The sequence below is a fragment of the Callorhinus ursinus genome, unplaced genomic scaffold (assembly GCF_003265705.2).
Source record: "Callorhinus ursinus isolate GAN/ISIS: 27379988/994484 unplaced genomic scaffold, GSC_fseal_2.0 scaffold41, whole genome shotgun sequence".
Taxonomy (NCBI): domain Eukaryota; kingdom Metazoa; phylum Chordata; class Mammalia; order Carnivora; family Otariidae; genus Callorhinus; species Callorhinus ursinus.
This window is the reverse complement of record NW_027397103.1, coordinates 9,123,706-9,151,402: the sequence shown is the minus strand read 5'-3', so window position 1 is coordinate 9,151,402 and position 27,697 is coordinate 9,123,706. Positions and strand designations below refer to the sequence as shown.

Genomic DNA, 27,697 nt, shown 5'->3' with positions numbered 1-27,697 from the left:
TATATATATATATATATATATATATATATATATATACACATACATATATATATATATACACCACATCTTCTTCATTCATTCATCAGCTGATGGACATCTGGGCTCCTTCCTTATTTTGGCTATTGTGGATAGTGCTGCTTATAAACACTGGCGTGCATGTGCCCCTTGAGATCACTACGTTTGTATCCTTTGGATAAATACCTAGTAGTGCAATTGCTGGGTCACAGGGTAGCTCTATGTTTAACTTTTTGAGGAAGCTCCATACTGTTTTCCAGAGTGCCTGTACCAGTTTGCATTCCCACCAACAGTGTTAGAGTGTTCCCCTTTCTCCACATCTCGCCAATATCTGTTGTTTCCTGAGTTGTTAATTTTAGCCATTCTGACTGGTCTGAGGTGGTATCTCATTGTGGTTTTGATTCGTACTTCCCTGATGCTGAGTGATGTTGAGCACTTTTTCACATGTTTTGTTGTTGTTGTTGTTGTTTTAACTTGACAGAGAGAGACACAGCGAGAGAGGAAACACAAGCAGGGGGAGTGGGAGAGGGAGAAGCAGGCTTCCCATGAAACAGGGAGCCTGATGTGGGGCTCGATCCCAGGACCCTGGGACCATGATCCGAGCCGAAGGCAGACGCTTAACGACTGAGCCACCCAAGGATCCATTACCTGTTTTTACCACTGTGTTGAAAGTCTCACTTTGTTTGTGTGTTATTCTTTTGACCTCAGTAAGCATCTTTATGATGGTTATTTTGAATTCTCCATTAGGTGAATATATACCTCCACTTCATTAGGGTTTGTTTCTGGAGATTTATTTGAAACTCACCTACCTGATTCTTCATTTCCTTGACTCTTTCTGTTGTTGTCTGTGTATTAAACAAAGCGGGCACCTCAGTCTTCGTGGGCTGGCCTCATACAGAAAACCTCCACTGATCAGTCTAGCCAGAGATTCTGGGCATCTCTACCAACTCTTTACCTCCTTCAGGGAGCAGCAGGAAGCTATGTTTTTGTCTCCTTACTCTATGCTAAGCCAGAGGGAGGAGGTATAGCATCCATCAGTCCAAACCACCATCTCTGTTCTCCACCAGGTGGATATACTGTATCAGATCATCAAGGTTCTAAGTCCAGCAAGACTGATGCCAGTTTTGAGGCAATCCTAGAAAAGTTGGGGCATATGATATACAGATTAACTCTTTCCCTCCTCAAGGAGAAGCTGAGCTGGGATTTTTCATCTTCTCACGCTGTGCTGAGTAGGGGGTAGATACTATGATGTCTACCAGTCTAAACTGCCATCTCTGTTCTCCCCCAGGGAAGCTAGACTGTGCAAGTCCCATCAGAGCTCCAATACTGTCATGACAAAATCTAGTCCTCTGGAGAGCCCCCTCAGAAAATCTGGGTGCTAGAAATGCAAACCAACCCCTTCTCTCCCATGGAAGAAGCTGGGAGCTGGGGGGCAGAGGTCTCTCTCTGACCATACAGCACTGTTACATGCGTAGGGATCCTGGCAAGAAGGTGTCCTCAATCTATCAGCAATCAGAGTCTGGATGCATGTTCACTTGGGGTGCAGGAGACTTTCAATTAGTATCTGAATTTCTCAAAAAGGGAATCTATGAAATGTTGCTGTATATGTTTGTTTCTGAGGGGAATGAGGGTCCAGGACTTACTATTCTGCCATCTTCCTAATGTCCTCTTAACCAATTGTTTATTACAAAATTCATGATTTTTTTCATCACTGATTTTTACAGTTGTTCAAATGGGCATAAGAGAAGAATATGCACTTTCTACAGGAAGCAAATATCATATAGGTGTGCATAAAATATCAAGCTTGTTGTTTCTATTATATTTTGTGTGTATACCATTCTTTATTATTTACTATACTGGCAAATTCTGAAAGATATATACTGTATTTAAAACTTCCTCTTAAATTATGTTTTTATCAGCTGTTCCTTATATTTCTTTTATTTTTTTAAAGATTTTATTCATTTATTTGACAGAGAGAGAGCACAAACAGGGGGAGCAGCAGGCAGAGAGAGAGGGAGAAACAGGCTCCCCGCCAAGCAGGGAGCCCGACGTGGGGCTTGATCCCAGGACACTGGGATCATGACCTGAGCCAAAGGCAGATGCTTAACCAACTGAGCCACCCAGGTGCCCCTGTTCCTTATATTTCTAATAGATTTTTAAATGTGTTTGGCACTTGTGGTTTTTTTTAAACTTATTTTGAAATAATAGGAAATTACAAAGATAACGTAGAAAGGTCATATATACCTTTCACTGAGCTTTTCCCCTTTGATACAGAAGAGTATCACAACCAGGACACTGACATTGATAAAATGTGAATAGTTCTATGCCATTTTGTAATAGGTGTAGATTTCTGTAACCACCACCATAATCAAGATAGAGGACTCTTCTGTCATCACAAGTTCTCACTCATGCTGCCCCTTTATATAGTCATATCACCACTCCTAGCCCACCCCACTATCCCTAACCCCTGGCAAACAATGATTTGTTTTCCATCTTTATAATTTTGTCATTTCAAAAATGTTATACAAATGGAATCGTACAGTATGTAACCTTTTGAGATTGCTTTTTTTGCTCACTATAATGCCCTTGAGATCCAGCTAAATTTTGTGGATCAATGGTTCATTTGTTTTTGCTGCTAATACATGATATGGACTTCCACAGTTTAACCTTTCACCTATTGAGCAACACTTAGGTTGTCTCCAGTTTTGGGCTATTACAAATAAAGCTGCTGTGATTATCTGTGTACAGTTTTTATGAAGATACATTTTCATTTCTCTGGGATAAGTAACTAGAACCGTAACTGCTAAGTCACACCATTTGCTTAGTTTAAAGAAACTGTCTGTTTTCCAGAGCTGTTATACAATTTTATATTCCCATTAGCAATGTATGAAAGATCTAGTTTCTCTGCGTCCTCACTAACATTTGACATTGTCTATTTTTCAAATTTTAGCTGTTCTAATAGGTCTGTAGTGATCTCTCATGGGGTCTTAAGTTGCATCTCTCTAATGCCTACTAATGTTAAACATCTTTTCATGTGCTTATTTACCATCCATATATCCTGTTCAGTGAAATGTCTTTGTCTTTTGCCTATTCTCTAATTGGATTGCTGAGTAATGAGAGTTCTTTATATATTCTAGATGAGTCCTTTATCAGATATGTGGTTTGCAAATATTTTCTCCCAGTTTTTACCTTGTCTTTTCATACCTTAACAGGGTCTTTTATAAGTTAAGAGTTTTGGGGCGCTTGGGTGGCTCAGTCGTTAAGTGTCTACCTTCAGCTCAGGTCATGATCCCAGGGTCCTGGGATCGAGCTCTGCATGGGGCTCCCTGCTTCTCCCTCTCCTACTCCCCCTGCTTGTGTTCCCTCTCTCACTGTGTCTCTCTCTGTCAAATAAATAAATAAAATCTTTGAAAAAAAAAATTCCTCACCAAGCCCTAGGTTCTAAAGATGTTCTATATTTTCTTCTAAAAAGTTTTATAGTTTTACATTTTACATTTAAATCTATGACCATTTTGAGGTGATTTTTGTATGTGAGGTTTAGGTTGAGGTCATTTTTTTTTTTTTTTTTGGTCTATATGTATCTAATTTTCCAGCACCATTTGTTGAAAAGACTGTCCTTCCTCCATGCAGTTGTTACTGCTCCTCTGCCAAAAACTAGTTGGCCATACATGTGTGGGTTCTCTTTTCTGTTTGCTTGATCTATGTATCTATCCCATCACCAATACCACACAGTCTTCAAATTGAAAAGAGGGGTTCCTCCTATATGTTATTCTTCTCCAAAATTATTTTAACTGTCCTAGTTCCTTGCCTTTTAGAAAATTTATATTTACATAAATATATTTATATTTTATATGTAAATAAATACTTCACAGTCCATACATATATCAAGTCAGCATGTTGTATACTTTCATATATATGCCACTTTATTCATGAATTATATACTTCAATAAAGCTGGGAGGTAGTTAAAGAGAAAATAGACCAAAAACTTGATAGAAAAGGGGGGAAAGGCATGAACAGATAACTATTAAAAGATACAAAAATGACCTTAAACATATTAAAACATGTTCAAATTCATTCAAATTAGAAAAATACAAGTTAAACTACACTGAGATGCCACCTCTCACCTATTAGTTTGGTGAAAATTAAAATTTATGGTAACATACCCTGTTGCTTACAATGTGGAAAAATAGGCACTCTAATACATTGCTGGTGGAAATGCAACTGGAAAAACCCTTTTGAAGGGGAATTTCAAAATATCAAACAAAGTTACATTTACAGTTAGTTACAGAGGCACTGCTTCCCCATTTTGTGGAGGAACTTGCCTCCACAAAAATACATATGTGCAAGATTATTTGTTGATGTATTGTGTGTAATTTCAAAACAATATAAACAATTGAGAAGCCCATACACAGAAGAGTGATTGAATAAATTATATCCACAAAATGGAGTTCTATGCAGCTGTAAAAAAAGACAGAGAAAGAGAGAGAGAGAGAGAGAGAGAGAGAGAGAGAGGGAGAGAGAGAGAGAGAATGAGGAATATCTCACTGAACTGCTATGGAATGATGTATAGGATGTATCTTTAAGTTTAAAGAGGAAAATGCAAAATGTTACACTACATTTATATAAGAAAGAAGAGGATAGAGGCGCCTGGGTGGCTCAGTGGTTGAGCGTCTGCCTTCAGGTCAGAGCATGATCCCAGGGTCCTGGGACCGAGCCCCGCGCCAGGCTCCCTGCTGAGCTTCTCCTCTGCTTCTCCCTCTCCCTCCGCCCTTCCCCACCACTCGGGCTCACTCTCTTGTGCATTCTCTCTCTCTCAAATAAATAAAATCTTTAAAAAAGAGAGAGAAGAGGATACAAGAAAATATACACGCATCTACTAATTTGTGCAGAAAAAAATACAGGAAAAACAAACTAAGTACTGTTAAGACTGGTGGCTGGGAACTGGGTGGAGAGAAGGAGGACACGGGCCAGACTGAAGGCTCAAGGAGGCGTACTCTGCATACTCTTCTCCGGTACACTACTGAGTTTTATTTTTTCTTTTCTTTTCTTTTTATTTTTTTAAAGATTCTATTTATTTATTTGACAGAGAGACACACAGCGAGAGAGGGAACACAAGCAGGGGGAGCGGGAGAGGGAGACGCAGACTCCCCGCGGAGCAGGGAGCCCGACGCGGGGCTCGATCCCAGGACCCCGAGACCATGACCTGAGCTGAAGGCAGACGCCCAACGACTGAGCCACCCAGGCGCCCCTGGTATACTCCTGAGTTTTAGAATCGTGGTAATATTTCACATTTTCCCAAAATCATCATCATCCAAAAGGTGGGGGAAAACCCAAAATGAAATATAAACAGTAACATATGAACTTAGCTGTATTCAAAATGAATAATACCGCCATAATATCTAGAATAGGTCTAGATAAAGAATTATAACCTAGATAATTTTAGAAAACATTATTTTGACCTCATACCATAAGGCTAAAGAGAAAAAAGAACTGAACACAAATACCATTCTCCAGTTCACATATTTGCTTTTCAAAGAGCCATGGGTTATTCTAATACTTTACATGTATTCCAGGAATAAGCCAATACACATATTGTGAATAACAAAGAAAGAAAAAGGAACTGGAGGTTTGCAAAGGGCTGAATGGTTCAGAGTAGGGATGGTGCAAAATGTGACCTACCCAGAGATCTACAAACCCCTGCTCTGGAAACATTTGGTTTCAATGACTCAAAAGAACAATGAATGACAGGAGGGGAAGACTTCCACCAGTACTGGGAATAAAGGAAGAAGTTATAGCTTTTTCTTTTCTTGGAGCCTGATCCTGAGTCATAATACTGACAGGATCTCTGAAAGTTCCCTCCCCTTAGTACACTCCTCTATGAAGATACCAGGAGCTCAGCTAAGCAGCACTAAAACTTTGTGCTTTCATGAAGGTTGCAAAGTAAGAGCACTCCTGTGATGAGAGACCACAACAGGAGTAGGAAGAGGCACAGTCAAACAATAGATGTCATCTTGTAACACCCAGGGTGGGAGCAGCTATCCTTGCAACAGGCAGCAAAGCTTTGAGCTTTAGCCAAACTGTGTTACTGACAAAGATTTGGATCTCAGGCAAGGCAACAGAGACAGAGGTGTAGGACCATTAGTTGTTTCAACTGGGCCATGACAATGACAACCCCAGTTACTTTGCCTCCCTTATGCACTTCCTTCTATGAAATCAAGTGGTCATGGGTAAGGTTTAGAGTGATTTTTCTTCCAGGAGTTCCTGAATGGGGCTCTTGAGAATGAGCCCTTCCTATATTAAGCTGCAGGTCATCTTATTGCTGATAGTGAATATTCTTCAAGGGATGCATTGTAAATGGAAATCTCTTTATTATAAAACAGTCATCCCTAGCAACTTGATAATATTCAAAGAACGGGAAGCAAAAGCAGAAAAAGTGTCCTATATTCTGCTCATACAAGAAAAATGGCCTATTATTAATTTGAAGCAAAAGAAAGGATTATTTATCAAGAACTTCCCTGTTTATACACAACAAAATGGGATACTAGGCTTGACATGCCTTTTATTCAGGATGACTGGATGTTTAGAGGATGACCTGCATTCTCTTGTGACTATTAGCACCTGCTCAGGGCTATAAAGGGAGTCCTGACTTTACATGACACTGTCTTTGGCATCAAGCCTATATATACTTCAAAGAATTTTGGGCATATGGTTTTCAGCATATCTTTAAAATCAGGTTAGTCTTGTACAGTGAGTGGAGATAAACAGGAGAAGCTCTTAACCACTTCACAATTTCAGAGCAAAATAGAACCCTCTTCCTTTTCAATGTCCTGTATGTGGTCACTTTCCAAGCATGCCGAAACATTTACTGTGGTTGACAATATGCAGTTCCAAATGTGGAATAATAATGCTACCAAGACAATACAGATGGTAATGGATGTTCATATTGACAGGTACAAGAAGAAATTACATGTGACAATATTACTTACAGGGTTAATGATATGGACAGAGAGAAACCTAGTGAAAATCTCCCTGAATTCACAAGAAACACTACAAAATTTTAACTGCTAGAGAGACTGGCATCTTTTGAGAAGAGTGAAGCATAATGTTGCTCATATGGTCATTAGCCAAGGTCTTGGGAAGTACCAGAACCATGCATTTCTTAGTGGTATCTGTACTGCTAAGAATTCAACCAGTGTTGAATCTTTCTGTCATGAAAATATACCACATTTCACAGCTCTTATGGCTCACAAGCTTGGCCAAAACTTGGGAATGAAGCATGACCATGTGACCTGCAAGTGTCATGGCAAGAACTTCTGTCCTCTGCATGAATTTCTTACTATAGATATGGGATTCAGCAACTACAGCTTTGACTACTTCCACTGGCTGTTGCATAAGCATAGAGGGTACTGCCTGTTCAAAAAAACCTGAGCTCCAAAGCTCCTTTGGAAAGCCATATTGGGGGAAAAAAAAAAAGACAGTAGATAAAGGAAAAGAATGTGATTGTGGCAGTGTCCTTAATTATTAAAATGATCACTACTGTCTGCCCTCATGCCAGCTGAAGAAAGTTTCAGACTGCACATTTGGGATCCTTCTACAAAACCAGCAAATTTCTACACCCTGCTGCCTCAGAGTACATGAGTGTGACCTCCCAGAACACTGTACTGGCATTTCCAGGTGGTGCCAGACAGATACCTGCAAGCAAGATGGCATTCCTTACAAAGAACAAGGTTACTGTTACCAGGGCTGGTGCTGAAGTGTGGAGAATCACTGTGTTAAAATCTTTGGAAAGGGCATAAAGGTTGCCTGGAAAGTTGGTATCATTACATGAATACAAAGGGGACAGGTTTGGAAACCATGGCAGTGAATCTAAGGGGATGATTAAGGTCTTCAGTAAGTGCAAGGCCAAAGATGCAAAATGTGAAAGGCTGCTGACTGAATTAAAAAACATCAAACACTTCCCCACTTCCCCATGTAGGACGTGTGGTATTGGGGTGCAGAGTTTTTTGAAGCCACAGACAGAGCTGATGAGAGGGATGGGACCCGATGTGGTTCACAGATCTATATTAATCAAACCTGCTTATATGCCACTGAGTGGAATATAGTGGGTGGAATATAAGTACCACTATATCCCACTATGACTACAACCCGGACAAGTGTCATTTGCAACAATTTTATGAATGTCACTGTCATTCATAAAATTGTCATTCATAAAAATGTCATTCATGTCAATGTCATTCAAACTGTGTTTCTGAATAGTGGCCCAGCTCCATGTGTCCCCTCTGACTCTCAGTATGACAAAAAGCTTATAATCCTAATCTGGATCTTGCCTAGCCTTTTACTATTTCTCATTCCTACTACCTTTTTGTTTACTTATGTCCATAGAAGATCTAAGACCACTGTCAATGCAAAAAATTAATCAGAGAAGCAAGATGAACAAACCTGACAAACATTTGATGATTACCTTCTTTCTGGTAATAAAGCCAAATATGAAGTGATACAAAAAGGACTTTTTTTGGGCGCCTGGGTGGCTCAGTCGGTTCGGCGACTGCCTTCGGCTCAGGTCATGATCCCGGAGTCCTGGGATCGAGTCCTACATCAGGCTCCCTGCTCTGCGGGAAGCCTGCTTCTCCCTCGGCTTGTGTTCCCTCTCTTGCTGTCTCTCTCTCTCTCTCTGTCAAATAAATAAATAAAATCTAAAAAAAAAAAAATTAAAACAAAAAGGACTTTTTTAAAAAAAGATTTTATTTATTTATTTGACAGCGAGAGAGGGAACACAAGCAGGGGTAGTGGGAGAGGGAGAAGCAGGCTCCCTGCTGAGCAGGGAGCCCGATGCGGGACTCGATCCCAGGGCCCTGAGATCATGATCTGAGCCGAAGGTAGACGTTTAATGACTGAGCCACCCAGGCGCCCCACTAAAAGAACTTTTTTAAGAATTGGACTCTGTAGTTCTGGTGTCCCTCAAGGTCTACAGAAATAGAAATTCTTTTTTTTTTTCATCTGTCTCTCCAAATGTTGAATACTTATTCATTTCTAAATTAAAAGAACTTAAAGCAGCTCCCTATGTGAAGCAATCTTTCTTGTTCCATGCTATCCAGATCAGGTTTCAGAGCTATAGGGCAATGACAGGCCTCAAGATATGTTTTTGACATAACAAGTCCAGGTCACCCTCCACAGTAAGGGTGAAGCTCATGGCCTCAAACCTAAAGAGCTGTTAACCGAGCTTCCTAACATTTCTACAGAGAGTTCCTTTGGAATGATCTCTGGAACTTATGTACTTATGTTTCAGAGTATCCTATCTAATTCACCATTGTAATCTACTCTGTCAATTTTCTCTAATCTTAAGGATTTTTCCTTGGACAGACCAAAGGAGTATATCAGGTGAGAAGCATCTCATTACTAGTTCCAGGTGTTTTAGTTGATTGTCATTCCAGCTACTTTGTCCATTTGGCTTTTCCTCTTTGTTGTGGCATCATAGTATCTGATGCCCTGGCCTCAGACTGACTTTGTTCATAACTTAACTGAAGAGATAAAACATCACTTGTTGTGTGATTAAAGAAGAGGTGCCTGGGTGGCTCAGTCAGTTAAGTGTCCGACTCTTGGTTTCAGCTCAGGTCGTGATATCAGGGTCCTGGGATCGAGCCCTGTGTTGGGCTCTATGCTCAGCATAGAGTCTTGCTTGTCCCTCTCCCTCTGCTCCACCCCCTGCTTGCACTCTCTCAAATAAATAAATTAAATCTTTTAGAAGAAGAAGAGGAGGAGGAGGAGGAGGGAAAAGGGAGGGGGGAGAAGAAACGGATTAGACATTCCTACTAGGGAATGAGGCTTTGCAGTCTTGGAATCTTTTCCTTACCAAAAGGTTCTTTCTAGCCATTCATTCACTTATTCATTCATTTATTCTATAAACATACATTAAACACTTACCATTAGGTTAAACCATGTAAAATTGATGATATTATGCCATTTTCATCTACAAAAATGGTAAGTTTATATGGTTCAACCTAATTCTATGTCCAGGCACTATGAAACCTACTTTTGGACTTTTGCTTATAAATGGGAGTTGAGAGTTTTGGATACCTAAAATTTCTTTTAATCCTGATTTCTCTGAAATCTTATTATCCCCTCTAACTCCATAAGATTGGCCTTAATTTCCTAGAGCAGATGGTTCCTACTGTTAAGACTTAGAACAGCACTGAACAAATAAGACAGTAGGATGTGCCTGAGGATCCCACTGTCAGTTTTTTGATAGTTACTGTCCTTGCTTCTTCTGAGTTTCAAAAACTCTTCAAAGAACAGAAACCCAGGACTTTCTTTGTCCAACCTCAGAGAGAATAACAATACTAGCAAAATCTGAGCAAGCTGCTGCATGCCACCCTACTTCTCCCACGACCATGGAGTAGAGAGCCTGGAAATGGCACATATAAATAATAACCTGGAACTTATCTAGAAGAGATTTAAACAAATCTAGTATTCACTGAGGTGACAGGAGTCTATCTCTTAGAAGGAAAGTGGCTTCACCTCTCTGAACAAAGACTTGAAGAATTACTAGTGAATCTGAGAATAACAGAGAGATCCTGCCCAATTCAACAAGAAAAGCTACTAACCACAGCACTACATCCTCTTTCACTTTCATAGTTTAAGGCATGGTTGGAAAAGACTTGAGATGTTTCCCAACACTCTTCTCAATCCATTAGTGTGGAATAATTCTGGTTCCTGGATGTTCCAGTATTACAGTTTCAAAGAATGGTGGAGGGCTGGTAGCAAAACCAAGGGTAGACTCCATTGTATCTAGGCCCCTGCTATAGAATCTCTTCTGTGAACATAATAATGGTGTTTGGGTGTCTGCATCACGCCGAGCCTGTTGCTTTAGTTGGTAGAACTTGTATTGTGTCCAGCTATATACTCCACAGTTGAGCAGACCCTGGGATGATGCTGTTAGAGCCTGGAGGAGATGAAGTGATGGAACCCATCCTTCAGGTGTTCAGAGATCCAGGGAATCATCCCCATTCCCCTTATTTATACTCATTGTTATATTTGTTTTATCTCAAACAGCAAGATCTGGTGTCAGTTTTTTATATTTTTCTAGTTTTTTTTTTATTATGTTCAATTAGCCAACATATAGTACATCATTAGTTTTTGATATAGTGTTCAATGATTCATTAGTTGCATATAACACCCAGTTCTCATCACAACATGTGCCCTTAATACCTATCACCCGGTTACTCCATCCCCCCACCCCCTCCCTTCTGTTACCCTCAGTTTGTTTCCTGGAGTCCTGAGTCTCTCATGGTTTGTCTCCCTCTCTGATTTCTTCCCTTTCTAGCTCTTTCTGAACTCACTCTTTACACTGTGCCTTGTTATGGATGACTGAAAGTTGGTCATACTTCTTGGCATATATATAAGGAAAATGAACTCGTTTCAATGCCCTTCCTTATTACTTCCATTTCCCAGGTCAGGTTTGAGACAAATGCCCTATCAGTATAGTCAGATAACTCAAAAAAGGCTTCATAAGTCTGATTAAAGAGGAAAAGAGAGAATTGTTCTATATCTGTATTCCTCTCTCCCCATTTACCTAGAATAGCTAATTTATGCCATTCAATTCACTCTGGGTGGGGGAGAATTATGTTACTATCAGTGTTTCATAAAAACATTATCTGGTCAATCTTGTTTTTTTGCTACCCATCCCTTAAAAACACACCAATAAAATGAAGTTAACTAGAGATACACATGCTCTGGAATGCATGGCAGCACTTTCACAAAAGTATCTACTTCATCTGTGAGGAAAACCTCACATTCTTCATAACAATATAAATAATACATCTTCTCTTTGCAACATAGAAATAAATATGCTAAGGGAAAAAACTGTGCTTACTGAGTAATGTCAGTGTAAGAGAACAGGATAAGAGGGTATAAAAACAGATGTTGAAGGTGTTACCTGGAGAACACAGAGGGCCATGTGAAGTTTCACGTCCTGTGGCTTAGTCAACTTTATGATCATCAGAATGACAGCTGTGAAAACACAAAGTATAAATCTTCTTGCCAGCCCTACCTGTCTGAGCATAAAATTCCCCAATATAGGGGCGCCTGGGTGGCTCAGTCGTTAAGCGTCTGCCTTCAGCTCAGATCATGATCCCAGCGTCCTGGGATAGAGTCCCACATCGGACTCCTTGCTCAGCAGGGAGCCAGGTTCTCCCTCTGCCTGCCGCTCCCCCTGCTCCTGCTCTCTCTCTCTGATAAATAAATAAAATCCTAAAAAAAAATTCCCCAGTATACATGCCTACACACCGTGAGAGATAAAGGTATAAGCATAATGAAGACTAGGAGTGAGATTAACCAGTCACATAAAACCACTGGGCCTCCGGTCTCCAACTTCTATTCCTCACTGACTAAACTCTGCAGGTTCTTAGTGTAGCAATGATGGTAAGACACACTATGGGAGATAAGTTACACTTCTTAGTGTTTTAGAATTTACCAAGCTCTTTCATAAGCATTATCCAATCTGATCCTCACTATACTTCGTGTAGTAGGAAGGGCGGGTGTTAATATCTCTGAGCTCTCTCAGGATGTTTCCTCTCTTAGGCTGCATCTCATGTCTAATTACCTTAATTTCTAAAACACAGGAATAAAAAGTAGGACCAACAGAGATTTTTACGGCTGGACAGGAATTTTACAAGTTTCAGTCATCCTTCTTGATGAGCCCACTTTGCTTGATCAGAACCCAAGAGGGGCGCTCATCATTACCCAGCTTTTCCCATTAAGATACCTACCTGGGCCCCAGCAGCAAGAGAAGGCCACTGGGTAGAAGCGTACTCGCTGCTCCACAATGTGAATCACTGCCCACTGTTCACTCCCCAGGAAGCCAGTTGATTTCACAAACTTCTTATACAGAGTCTGGGCTTGGATGAGTAAGACCTAAACATGGGTACGTAAGTGAGTAGTTTGCCTGAGGCTTGGTAAAACTTCCCAGCTCTAGCTTCCTCTTGTTGTAGAGGAATCACTTCTCTCAGGATCTGACAGCAGGAAAACTCATTCTCCTGTCTTTACCATTTAAGACTGGCTTTTTCTGAAAGAAAATCATCTTCAGAGTGAACTTTTGCTTAGCCAGGGGAAATGGACAGATATTGGACAAACCTGTGGTTACCATGTTCAATACATAAACTTGACATCAACCCTCAGGCTTTTTTTTTTCCCCCGAGGCTAATTACAGTATGTATGGGAAGTTAAAGCTAAGATCTAACCAGACCCTCTTTTATAAACAGTTTACTAGAGATTGTGTTAGAAAGAAGTCTGTGCTTACTACCTTAGAATAAACACATCAGCACCGTGGCTGAGCTTAAATTCTCAACTCTAAGCAAAAAAAAAAAAGTTTTAGGAAGTCTCTTCTTGCCCTTAGGTGGAAAATAGACTGTTTTCCCCTTCCATTTGGGGGCTATCCGTATAAGGTTAAGCTAATGAAACAAATATAAATCAGTTCAGAAGTCCAACGTGCTTTCTGTGGCAAGTAAATTAGGTAATAATCTTGGTAACAGATCTGACAAATCTAAAATTTTCCCTAATAATCCAGACCCACTCTCTAAGTTAATAAGCCGATTATTTAAGTTTAGCCATGTAGCCATTCCTTTCCCCACAGACACAGGAATCAAAAGGAGGCTTTTACTTATTTGAGAATATTTATATCTAGTAGAATCAGTTCTGATTCTGAATGCCCACTGAAGCTTGTGTTATTTAAAGAAGCAATCATATGATCTCACTGATGTGAGGAATTCTTAATCTCAGGAAACAAACTGAGAGTTGCTGGAGTGGTGGGGGGTGGGAGGGAAGGGGTGGCTGGGTGATAGACATTGGGGAGGGTATGTGCTATGGTGAGCGCTGTGAATTGTACAAGACTGATGAATCACACATCTGTACTTCTGAAACAAATAATACATTATATGTTAAAAAAAAAAAGAAGATAGCAGGAAGGGAAAAATGAAGGGAGGGAAATCAGAGGGGGAGATGAGCCATGAGAGACTATGGACTCTGAGAAATAAACTGAGGGTTCTAGAGGGGAGGGGGGTGGGGGGACGGGTTAGCCTGGTGATGGGTATTAAGAGGGCACGTTCTGCATGGAGCACTGGGTGTTATATGCAAACAATGAATCATGGAACACTACATCAAAAACTAATGATGTAATGTATGGTGATTAACATAACATAATAAAATAAAACAAAAAAATAAAGAAACAATCAAGTATCCCCAGGGTGCTAGGCTCTGGGATACCTGCCTCTCTTGTCAATCAGTTCTAAATGTAGATCATCAAAATCATCTTAATATAAACTATTCATTTCACCCTCTTTACAAAGTTGCTGATTTGAGCTAAGCTATCTCTATAACTTATTTTTGTATTTTTAAAGATTTTTTTTAAAATTTTTATTTATTTGACAGAGAGGGACAGCAAGAGAGGGAACACAAGCAAGGGGAGTGGGAGAGGGAGAAGCAGGCTTCCTGCTGAGCAGGGAGCCCGATGTGGGGCTCGATCCTAGGACCCTGGAATCATGACCTGAGCCGAAGGCAGATGCTTAATGACTGAGCCACCCACGTGCCCCTCTGTAACTTATTTTTAAATTGTTAAAGGAAATTCTCCATAATTTTATTTGGTTTACATGTGCCAGCTGCTCTAGCAAAACAAAACATATCCATGGGATCAATTTGCTCTGTAGACAGTTTGTAATCCTTGAACCAGCATATGGAGAGAGGAGAAAATGACACTGAAAAGTAGACATGGCAAATAAAAAGGCATATTCACTTGTGTGCTGATTTTGTACTAGGCAGTTATGTGTAAATAACGTATTATTCCATGGCTAATTATTTTTTTTTAAAGATTTTATTTATTTATTTGAGAGAAAGAATGAGAGAGAGAGCTCATGAGAGGGGGTAGGGTCAGAGGGAGAAGCAGACTCCCTGCCGAGCAGGGAGCCCGATGCGGGACTCGATCCTGGGACTCCAGGATCATGACCTGAGCCGAAGGCAGTCGCTTAACCGACTGAGCCACCCAGGTGCCCTCCATGGCTAATTATTTTAACTGTATATCATTCTGATGATGTCAAATGAGTACTTAGTAAATGCCTAAGCCCCTTAGCACTTTAACCCCAGGTAGACATAGCATAAATACATTTATAGCTAGTAAAGGATTGAGAAAAGAAAATTCCTTCATTATTTGGAAAATTATCAAATTATAGGATTTTTTAAAAATATTTTATTTATTTATTTGAGAGAGAGAGAATGAGAGATAGAGAGCACTAGAGGGAAGAGGGTCAGAGGGAGAAGCAGACTCCCCGCTGAGCAGGGAGCCCGATGCGGGACTCGATCCCGGGACTCCAGGATCATGACCTGAGCCGAAGGCAGTCGCCTAACCAACTGAGCCACCCAGGTGCCCTGGAAAATTATCAAATTAAATCAAAGCACATTTCCTATGTTCTGGAGTGTTATCCTGTATAAAGGACATACTTGACATATACTAGTTTTCTGGTCTGGTCTTCCATGAGGATCCACAGGAACATATATTAATTAGCCCTAGAGTGAGCATAATTCTCACATAATGACTACAGACTCTTTCCCCACCAATCATTTAATCTTGGGAAGTCCAAATACTGAGGTAGCAATTAAATTGTCAATATCTCTTGGCTACTTCCTTAGTTCTAGGACTTTAGGAAATGCCTCTCCATCCCATTTTCCCAGTCCCTGGGAATAATGCCCCATCCCTCCCAATCCCCTCTTTCCATAAAAGCAGGTGAAACCATACCACAATGGTGAGGAGGCTGAGGAGAAAGGTGGTCAGGAAAATGGTGACCCCATAAAAATAAAGTGTGCTACAGACTGATGTGTTGGCAGAAGGCAGTTCAGCCACGGCTGACGGTGGTGAGTACATCAGAATACACCTAGGAAGAGAATCAATGGACACGACCACTACTACAGATACAAGACTAGAGAGATACCCATTTGGCACAACACAATTTATTAAATATGCAATTTTTCTTATCATTTTGCTAACCCTTGCCCAGAACACCTTATTCCTTCTCATAGATACATTACCTTCCAGTCACTTCGCATTATATTTCTACTTAAGTATTTTTTGCCTTGACTATACCTTGTTCTATAAACGCTACCAAGGTTCCATAGAACCTTGTTCCAAATACAAGCAACTTGTCCAGAACATATGTAGAAAGTCTTTTCCATATCTTTATATAGAAAAGAAAATGGAAATGATAGACTTGGTCCTTGCTTACCTGTGGCTCTGGCTAAAGTTGTGGAAACATTCACTAACATTGCCCAGACAGAATACAGGTATCATCAACAGTAGAGGTATCAGGCTGGGAGGGGGAAAAAAAACTTATCACCCTAATATTCAGGCATTTTTATGTCTTTCCCCTTCACAAAATACTCTGTTCTTCTCCCAACTCCATCACCCCCCACTCTCCACAAATATATAATTTCTTCAAGAAAAATGGTTCAAAACCCTTACATATACTTCTTGTCCAATTGTTGGGTAAGTGGAGTGGAGAATGCATTTCAAACCTAAATTAATGAACCCTAAAAGAATGTCGGAGAGTCTTTGGGTGTGGGTCAAAGTTAAAGGAAAAAATCTAACAAGGAGTTCTGTGCTAACTTTCTATGACCACCAGGAATAACTTCATTTTCATTAGCCCCTTCCTGGGAGCTTTTTCAAAGCATACGTTTAAATAACCAATTATTTATCCAGCTAAATATAGCCAGCTCCCTGTAAGAGGAAAAGATCCAGAAGTAAAAGTTACAAACTCTGATCTGACCACTACGTTAGGTGAGATCTAGATCCTTCTGGGGGTAAACAGTTGTAAGACTCTCACCCTGTGTTATAAAGGTAGATGAGATCTTAAAAGCCACCTGTTATAACTCTTTATGACATAAAAAGGAATTAGAAGTCCAAAGACTTAAAGAGAAATATTTGTTGAAGGTCACATAGAGTTAATGGCAGAGTTAAGGTTAAAATCCAAATCTGTAACTGCCTGCCTATTCTATCTGGGAATATGGTTCCAGTGATCATGTGTTTGTTGCTTCCAACTCAGGAAGGCTCTGTGAGGACCTAGGAGTAACAGACTCAATGGAAATGAAGGGCACTGTCCTCCTATTTGTTCTCACCTAGACCACAGAACAATGAGAGTTTACACCTTGCTAGAAAGGAAAGCAAAAACCTTACCTTGACAAAATGATGGCTATTTGACCAACGTGACAAGTATAATCTATGACCTGTGAAAAGAATAAATGTGAGTAAACTCTTAGAATATTGCCAATCATAATATAATAAATATCAGGTCATCACTTAGCACTTGAACAAACAAAAATTCCCAAGAGCCACCTTGCTTCTGTCAAGCAATATTTGCTCCAAAATTCAATCAAACAGATAGTTCCTTAGCATTGGTGGCAAGAGAATTTTATCTGTATTACTATATTCTAAAAAGTACAACAACAGCCACAAGGAGAGCCTGTGGGAAGTAGCTTAATATAAGACTTGGATACCACAACAAATTCTCTTAGGAAGAAAGGTAAACACAAAATCATACAGTACTCCTCCATCTTCTAATAATAGTTCAATCCTATTCTCTTTTAGATCCAGGGAAGTATGGACTTTTCAGACCTTATGGGTGGAGCAGAAGTCTATGTATAAGATGACCAGCAGAAAGCTTAATAGGCCAGGATTAGCATAAGGGAGGAGGGTCAAATAAGCCCTTTGGATATAACATCTATTAGACTCTAGAAGAAAGAACATTCCAAAAACCCCTAGTTGTGTTAGACACTGAAAAATAATTTACAGAAGAATGTTATCTACCCACTGGAAGTTTATGGTAAAAGACTTTGAATAGAACACCTTAAAGTGAAAATAGAATAGAAAACAGCTTTTTTTCTGTTCTGAGGTAAGAAATCATATTATATTCTAGACTGGCATTGTTAAAAATCAATAAGCATTAAGTGAGCAGTTAATCAATAATCAGAGATGGGTAACCAATTTGCCCTAAAAACTATGGATCAGGAATAGTAAATGATTTCAAGTAAGACAGCCATTGTTGACTTTAAGCAAAATGGGAAATAAGCAAAATCAGTCTTTGGTGACCTCTCCCACCTGTTCCCTTCTTCTTATTCTATCCTCCATCCATGAGGCTAACTTGTGTTTAATTTTTGTACTTACCTTGCTGTCAATGAATCTCTGATTTAAAAAAAAACTTACTGATAATAGTACCATTTATTCATTCAACAAATTTTTATTGAGTTTCATCATGTGTATGATAATATACCACTTTCATTAGGTCTAGAACTGATCTGTAGGCTCTAGAGAAAGGTATGTGGGGAAGTTTTCCAGATTCATTTCTTGAAATTCATTCATTCACTCATTCATGCTTTTAAACAAAAAATCCCCTTCAAAAAAAACACAACAAGGGGTGCCTGAGTGGCTCAGTTGTTAGGCGTCTGCCTTCAGCTCAGGTCATAATCCCAGGGTCCTGGGATCGAGCCCTGCATCAGGCTCCCTGCTCGGCGGGAAGCCTGCTTTCCCCTCTCCCACTCCCCCTGCTTGTGTTCCCTCTCTCGCTGTGTCTCTCTCTGTCAAATGAATAAATAAAAAAATCTTTAAAAACAAAACAAAACAAAAAACAAAACAAAAAAAACACAACGGGGTGCCTGGTTGGCTCAGTCAGTGAAGTGTGCAACTCTTGACTTCGGGGTTGCAGGTTCAAGCCCCATGTTGGGTACACAGATTACTTAAAGATAAAATCTTTTAAAAAAAATAACAGAATGGATACTATAGAAATAAGAAAACTGGAATATTTAGTAAGATTTATATAATAAGATTAAAATATATAATGACAGCCAAAGAAATAAAAATTGCTAACATCATAAAAATAGTTTTTTTTTAATGATTTTATTTATTTGAGAGAGAGTGAGAGAGAACACGAGCAGGGGAAAGGGGCAGAGGGAGAAGGAGACTCCTTGCTGAGCAGGGAGCCTGATGCGGAACTTGATCCCAGGACCCCGGGTTCATGACCTGAGCCAAAGGCAGACACTTAACTGACTGAGCCACCCAGGTGCCCCTAAAAATGTTTTCTACCAAGATCACTTAGTGATACACTGAAAGAATCAGGAATAAGAAAATGAGTGTACTATACAATGGAATACTATTCAGCACTAAAAAGGAATGATCATACATGCTATAATGGATAAACTTCAAAAGCATTATGCCAAATGAAATCAATCAGACACAACAGACTATATATTGGATGATTCCATCTATATGAAATGTCCAGAGAAGGAAAATCTATAGAGTCAGAAATTAGATTAGCAGTTGCCTAGTGCAGGGGGTGGGCAGGAAATTAACAATAAATGGGCATGAAGAATTTGACTAGGGCGAAGAAAATATTCTAGAACTGATTTATGATATTATTTTACAAGCTAGTAAAAGTCTCCTTTAAAAACCACTGAACTGTAACTTAAAATAAACAAATTATGTGATATGTAAAATATGCATACACAACAAAAAAAATCCAGATGTACTTAGTGTTCTCCTCTCTTTTATAAATGTAATACTAGACAGTGCCCCAAACTCTCTTTGAACCAAAGAAGGGGAAACAACTACTCCCTGGATCCATCTTGTTTTCTGATTACCATACATGAACCCCTCTGCCCTTCAGCAAACCAGTATCTGTTATCCGCACATACTGAATAAATACAGCAGAGCAAAACAGACATTCTCCCTTTCCAAAACCTGTAGCTCAAATTCCATGTGAGCAAACTGAGCACCTTCCCTGACTCTAGCCAAGATCTTATTCTTTACTCTAGCAACAATGATGGATTGGCATGGAGCTAAGAAGGATGGAACCAGGCAGTAAGGATAGTACTGTAAATAATGTTTCCTATAATCAAAACCATTTCATTTTTTTTTAAGATTTTATTTATTTTTTAACAGAGAGAGAGACAGCAAGGGAGGGAACACAAGCAGGGCGAGTGGGAAAGGGAGAAGCAGGCTTCCCGCTGAGCAGGGAGCCCGCTGTGGGACTCGATCCCAGGACCCCGGGATCATGACCTGAGCTGAAGGCAGACGCTTAACAACTGAGCCACTCAGGCGCCTCCTTTTTATTTTTTTGATGGCAAGAGAGAAGAGGAAATCTTTTCAACAGAATGGAAACTCTGTGAGAACATGATTGTTCTTTTATTAACCTCCATGAATTCACCTACCCAGTGCTGAATGCTTACACTGTTTATCAAGGACATATAGATTTGTTTTAGCATACTGTTCTTAACTATTAGCTCTGAATAAAACTTACCAGTGGAAATGTGCTCTGTCCACTCTGGTTGTGTCTCATCCTCAGCTCTTTGTACAGATACCAGATGTAATTGACGGTGTAAAGAAATGAGGAAATGTAGAATATCTAGGTGAGAATCAAAAAAACTCATAACTGTCCCACTCTGACTTCTTTCAATTTATTACATTATTTTCTGCTATAAGAATCCTACCTAATGGTCTATTAGTACCTTACTGCCTAATATCCATAACATGCTAAACTGGGCCATGTCCGGGAATTCTACCTAGCCCTACCTATTATATGTCTTGGATTCCTTATTTTATCCTTTTGACTATTTAGAGGAAACATAGCATTAGCCACCTCCTCTCACCCAGCTATTCTACTTTTATGAAGACATCCTAAAGTATTTTTCTATTTTATTTTTTAATTGGAAAGAACATAAGGATTTCCATTTCAAATAATGATAGCTTAGGCTATTTGAACCAAATTTCCCATTTAAAAAAAATTAAACATGCTGGATGAAATATTTTTTAAATCCTTAAAAGCATCAAAGAACTGACAAGATAGCAAGGAATCAGCAGGACAAAATCCCAGAGAAAAAAATTTCTGCTTCCATCTTTGATAAAATAATAGAAACAGAATTTGCCCTTCAGCCTTAAAAACTAAAAATTGGGAAAATATGAAACAACTGGTTTTCAAATATTAGGTAATAATCGGTGCAGAACAGTAATCCCTGAAAGAAGAAAAACAAGCAAATGTCCCATCTCATTGGCAGGAAAAAGTGAGTGCAGTGACGGGAAATCCAAACAGATAGGCTGTCTTGATGAGTGAGGAGACAAGAGTTCAGAGTTTGGAAAGGCCAAAGAGTTGCAATACATGAAGCAGATTATCTGAGAAGAGGCAGCCACACAGATAGAGTGCTCTGGAGATTTGCAGGGGTACCCTCGAGTCCTTGATTAAGTATTGATCTATGCATGTGAGACAGAAAACCATGAAGACTGGAAACAGAACAACCAGAGAGGAATAGGTGAAACAATCTCCGAAGCAATAGTTTGTGTTTCCATCAACCAGAGTGGAAAGACTTCCTAACATACAGGCAGGAAATGAAGGTCCTACAGAATAATAAGGTAGAATCATAAGAAGAGTATTGCCTCACTAATGGGACGAAATTAGCTCTACATGGAAGACTGCCCAAATGAAAGTTTAAAAGCAAGACTTAGAAAAATAAGCAAGCCTTGAAAGGATCAGATAGATTCAGTTAGTGACATCCAAGACAAAATCAAATTTAAAGGAATATACATATATATATAAAGGAATATATATATATAATGTATGTATATATAAATCTAATAACCAATAATGTAAACTCTGCAATGTCTGGCATCTAATAAAATCTTATAAATCTTGGTTGGCTGTGAGCTCCGCTGAGGAGTCAGAGGTTGGGCAGCTGCTCCAGCAGCTCCCCAGTCACTCCTGATCCCTGGTCCCTCAGTGGCATGACATGCAGGTGATGCTGAAGTGGCCCATGGAGTTCGCGGTGGTGCTGCTGAGCCCTGGTTCCCCAAAATGGCAGCACCTGCCCCTCTGTCCAGCTCCACATATGATCAGATTATGCGAGAATATGGGACAAGATCAACAAGCCTGAAGCTTTCCTGAAGCCTGTCCTGAAGCTTTCTTGCATATCTGGGTACCAGGTTTTACCTGAAGAGATGGCTGCCATACACTTTTTCTAGCTGGTTTGATAATCACATTTCAGCTCCAACTTTGCATCCTGAGAACATTTAAACATTTCTGTAGGTCCTTTTTAAAATACAACTTGAAAGACCTTAAGACCTTCTGCTTGCCACAAGCGTATCTTTCTTTTCTGCTTATCAGTAAACAGCTGTGACCCATTGTGATAGGTTTTCTAAACAAAATACCTGGAGCAGTTTAGCAAAAGATGTCCTCACTGCCACTCAACAAATAGGAGTTTTCCCAAGCACAATCCTGTAAGAAGTGTGTGTGTGAATGTGTGTGTGTGTTTTATTTTATTTTATTTTATTTTATTTTTATTTTTTAAAGATTTTATTTATTTATTTGAGAGAGAGAGAGAATGAGAGATAGAAAGCACGAGAGAGAAGAGGGTCAGAGGGAGAAGCAGACTCCCTGCTGAGCAGGAAGCCCGATGTGGGACTCGATCCCAGGACTCCAGAATCATGACCTGAGCCGAAGGCAGTCGCTTAACCAACTGAGCCACCCAGGCGCCCGTGTGTGTGTATTTTAAAATATTATTTGCATTGTGCAAATTTTTTTGATCTTGGGGATTCTGGCTGTGAATTTGATGTGCCACAATTATGGTTAAAAACACTTGCTTGGTCTACAGAAGATCATTAATGTTTTGTGACCGTATAAGTTATAACGGTGGATTGTTTTATGTGTAGGTATTACACATAAATATAATACACATAAATACATTACACATATTAAATACATGGACTATTTCAAGGCACAGAGTATGAATCGTAAGTTAGAATGACATAGATGTGATTATGGTGACATAAAAACTGTCTGTTGTCCTAGGTCTACAAATGCTTGATGAGGAATTAGGACAAACTGGAGATGGGTTAACACATGGACTCTGCCCAGTCATGTTGAAAAATACTTTGACTCCAAGCCTTAAAATAGCCATGTGGAGTCTGTACTCACCTCATTCACACAGAGAGCTCCCTGGACAGTGAACCTCTAAAAAGAAAAAGTTTCCCTCAGAGCAGGAGCAAAACACAGGTGAGCATGGGGCAGTGGCACTGCTACTTGGAAGGAGCCATTTCACCCCTATATCTGTTATTAAAAAACTGAATTTGGATCCTTTGGTCAAGTTCCCCCAAATTCTTTTTAAGAACTGTTTGAGCTTTGTTATTGCAAACCCTCTTCCAAAACTTACAGACTGTTCATCACCTTGTTTCCAAGGCTGAGGAACAGAAAGTAGCCTCTGTTTTGAGGAGGTGGAAGTATACATTTTTTACTGTTACTTGTTTAGAACCACATTTTACAAAATGCCTTGTTTCCTTTATTATTGTTTCTGGAAAAGAAAGTTTTATTAAAATTGTTTTAGTTTGACTATAAAATAGTTTTATTAATTAGGGCTTATTTTGAAAAATTCTGAGTTCAATTCAAATGTATCCCTGTACCTTTCTCTCTCTCTTTTTTTAAGACTTTATTTGACACAGAGAGAGAGTGAGAGAGAGAGCACAAGCAGGGGGAGTGGCAGGCAGGCAGAGAGAGAGGGAGAAGCAGGCTCGCTGAGCCTGGAGCCCCCTGCGGGGCTCAATCCCAGGACCCTGAGATCATGACCTGAGCCAAAGGTAGCCGCTTAACAGACTGAGCCACCCAGGTGCCCCTCCCTGTACCTTTTAAAGTAAGGTAATAATCAGAGATAGTTGTTTGGATCAGATGGCTTAGAGAAATTTCTGGAATGTTCATATTCTAAGATTCCTTATTAATGAATGTCTGACTTAAATCTAACCAAAATCTGCAACATTATTCTTGGTAAATTTTCATTATATAGTGTTAACAAGCTTACTTATGAACAAATAAAATATTTCAGCTATTTGTTTACCTTGCCTTTGTAAAAGATTTTATTTCTTTTTTGGGACGCCTCTTCCCTGGCTTGTACTATCTCTCTCTCTCTCTCTCTCTCTCTCTCACTATCTCTCTCTAATAATTTAAAAAATTTTTAAAAAGATTTTTTTTTAAAGATTTTATTTATTTGAGAGAGAGAGAACAAGCAGGTGGGAGGGGCAGAGGAAGAGGGAGAAGCAGATCCTCCACTAAGCAAGGAGCCTGACACGGGGCTCGATCCCAAGACCCAAGGATCATGACCCAAGCTGAAGACAGACACTTAAGTGACTGAACCACCCAGGCACCCCAAGATTTTATTTATTTATTTGAGAGAGACAGAGCATGAGCAGGGCAAGGGACAGAGGGAGAAGCAGACTCCCCACTAAGCGCAGAGCTCCATGCCAGCAGAGCTTGATCCCAGGACCCTAAGATCATGACCTGAGCCAAAATCATCTGCTTAACCAACTGAGCCACCCAGATACCCCTTACCTTGCCTTCTAAAAAAAATATTATAAATATACAATGAAGCAGGAAAATATGGCCCATGCCCAAGAGAAAAATTAATCAATGGAAATGGGACTCAGAAATAACATCATAAAAATCAGTAGACAAAGATGTTAACAAAATTATAACAAATATACTCCAGGGGCGCCTGGGTGGCTCAGTCGTTAAGCGTCTGCCTTTGGCTCGGGTCATGATCCCAGGGTCCTGGGATCGAGCCCCGCATTGGGCTCCCTGCTCTGCGGGAAGCCTGCTTCTCCCTCTCCCATTCCCCCTGCTTGTGTTCCCTCTCTCGTTGTATCTCTCTCTCTCTCTCTGTCAAATAAATAAATAAAATCTTTAAAAACAAAAACAAAAAAACAAATATACTCCATAATGTCCAAGAAGGTAGAGGAAAATAGACAAGTAGAGATATGGAAGATATAAAAAAGACCCAAATTGAAATTCTACAGATGAAAAATACATGAAATTAAAATATGACAAAATAGAAACTGCAAAAGAAAAGATTAGTAAACTTAAAAATATCGAAACAGAAAATATCTGAAATGAAACAGAGAAAAAAGACTTTTAAAAAATGAGCAGGGGCACCTGGGTGGCACAGTCAGTTAAGCGTCCAACTCGATTTCAGCTCAGGTCGTGATCTCAGGGTTGTAAGATTGAGCCCCACAACTGGCTCTGTACTCAGTGCAGAGTCTGCTTGGGTTTCTCTCTCCCTCTTCCTCTGTTCCCCTCCATCTCTTCAAATAAATAAATCTTTAAGATTTATTTTAAGAAAAAATGAGCAAACCCTCAGAGAGACAATATCAAGAAGGCTAATGCCCATGGAACTGAATTCCAGAAGGAGTAGAGAAGCAGGAAGAAGCAAAATATATTTGAAGAAATAACCAAATTTTTTTCAAATTTAATGAAAATAGAAAGCACAAGAAACATGGGGATAAAAAACACACCAAGGCACATCCTAATCAAATTACTGAAAATCAGTGATAAACAGCAAACAACAAAAGCATTCAGGGTAAAAAGCCATATTATGTACACAGGAACAAAGATTAGAATGACATTACACTTCTTTTTTTGTTTGTTTGTTTGATCAAAGGGCATATACATTTATTATCTGATAGTACCAAACTGCCATCCTTACTCTATTGTGTCAATTTACATTTCTCAGCCAACAGTGTGAAAGAGTTTCTGCTCTTCCACACCTTTGTCATCCCTAACATATTTTCAAACTCTGGTCTGTGCCAATCTGCTAAATGAAAAACAGTTGCACTCCTAGTTTTAACTGGTATTTTGTTTGGTACATAGGGCTGGGTATCCTTTTGCATGTTTGAAATCCATTTTGTTTCTTTTCTGTGATTGTATTCTTTGCAAACAAGTTATTGGCCTACTCCTAATTGATTTTGAAAGCTCTTTATATATTAAGGAAGCTAGACTTTCATTTTCACATAGATTATAAATTGTTTTTCCTGGTTTGTCTTTGCATATTAATTTTTTTTGACATCACACTTCTTATAAGAAATAATACAATCCAGAAAACATAGACACAACATCTTTAAAATAACTGAAATGGGGAAAAAAAATCCGTCAACCTAGGGACTCCTGGGTGGCTCAGTCAGTTATGCATCTGCCTTCCAGGTCATGATCCCCAGAGTCCTGGGATCAAGCCCTGCGTCAAGCTCCTTGTTTAGTGGGGAGTCTGCTTCTCCCTCTGCCTCTGCCCCTCCCCCTGCTTGTGTTCTCTCTCTCTCTGTCAAAATAAATAAATAAAATCTTTAAAACAAACCTGTCAACCTAGAATTCTATACATAGAAAAAATACCTTTCAAAAACAAGGACAAAAAGTAAGGACTTTTGCAGGCAAACAAAAGCTGAGAGAATACACTGAAGCAGACCATTGTTATAAGAAGTGTTAAAGGAAATCATTCAGGAAAAAACATGTGATAACAGATAGAAATTTGAATCTACACAAAGAAATTAAGAGTACCAAAAATGGGAACAGTTGGATGTTTCCTTAAATAATTAAATATAGAATTAACCATATGATTCAGCAATTCCACTCCTAGGTACACACCTTGAAGAATTGAAAACAAATACTCAAACAACTACATGTATATCTATGCTCATAAAAGCACTGAGAATAGCCAAAAAGTAGAAACAGTCCAAACGTCCATAAAAATATGAATGAATAAACAGATTGTGACATATACATACAATATTATTCAGCCATAAACAGGAATGAAGTACTGGTACATGCTACATGGATTACCCTTCAAAACATTATGCTAAGCGAAAAAAAAAACAGATACAAAGGCCACATTTTTTAATGATTCTATTAATATAAAGCATCCAGAATAGATATAGCCATAGCAACTTAACTCAGATCAGTGGTTTCCAGGTAGGGAAATGGAGAGAAACTGCTTAATGAGAAAGGGGTTTTTACTTTGGAGTGACAGAAATGTTTTGGAACTAGATAGAGATGGGGGTTGCACAACATTGTGAATGTACTAACTACCACTACACTGTTCACTTTAAAGTGATCAATTTTATCTTTTTTAAAAAGATTTTATTTATTTGACAGAGAGAGACACAGCAAAGAGAGGGAACACAAGCAGGGGGAGTGGGGGAGGGAGAAGCAGGGTTCCTGCGGAGCAGGGAGCCCGATGTGGGGCTCGATCCCAGGACTCTGGGATCATGACCTAAGTCAAAGGCAGACACTCAACGACTGAGCCACCCAGGCGCCCCATGATCAATTTTATCTTATGTGAATTGCATCTCAACAAATTTTTTTTCTTTTTCAAGTTTTTATTTAAATTCCAGTTAGTTAGCATGCAATGTAATGTTAGTTTCAGGTGCAGAATTTAGCGATTCATCACTTACATACAACACATTTGTGCTCATCACAAATGCCCTCTTTAATACCCATCACCCATTTAACCCATTCCCCTGCCCACCTCCCCTCCAGCACTCCAGTTTGTTCTCTATAGTTAAGAGTCTGTTTTCTGGTTTACCTCTCTTTTCTCCACTCTATTCTCATCTGTTTTGTTTCTCAATAAATTGTTTTAAAATTTTTTCAGCATCAGAGGATCCCAATGAAGATGGTAGAATAGGAGGATCCTGAGCTCACCTCCCACTGACATACAAGGCTACTACTACATATAAAGCAACTCTTAGAACAATCTGAAGATTAGTAGAACAGCTCTTCCACACCTAAATATAAAAAGAAAAAAACACGTCAAGAAGGGTAGGAGAGAGAGACACAGACTGATCAGGATCCAGACTCAGCA

General features: G+C 39.4%; 1 protein-coding gene across 6 annotated transcripts in view; it reads right to left on the bottom strand.

The window, feature by feature from the left end:
- Positions 1–27,697, bottom strand: part of TMEM116 (transmembrane protein 116) — a 95,543-nt gene that overhangs the window by 20,496 nt on the left and 47,350 nt on the right. For 3 of the 6 annotated variants that reach the window (XM_073881116.1, XM_073881114.1, XM_025889612.2), the window contains exons 5-11: positions 20,341–20,445; positions 17,226–17,275; positions 16,279–16,362; positions 15,795–15,930; positions 12,781–12,925; positions 11,949–12,022; positions 4,343–10,955 (exon numbers count right to left, since the gene is read on the bottom strand). In XM_073881116.1, coding sequence (XP_073737217.1) covers positions 10,704–10,955; positions 11,949–12,022; positions 12,781–12,925; positions 15,795–15,930; positions 16,279–16,362; positions 17,226–17,275; positions 20,341–20,445 — 846 coding nt within the window. In that variant the 3' untranslated portion in view covers positions 4,343–10,703. Of the gene's footprint in view, positions 1–3,536; positions 10,956–11,948; positions 12,023–12,780; positions 12,926–15,794; positions 15,931–16,278; positions 16,363–17,225; positions 17,276–20,340; positions 20,446–27,697 lie in introns of those variants that run through there. The other 3 variants (XM_073881115.1, XM_073881119.1, XM_073881117.1) reach the window with 3 other exon arrangements.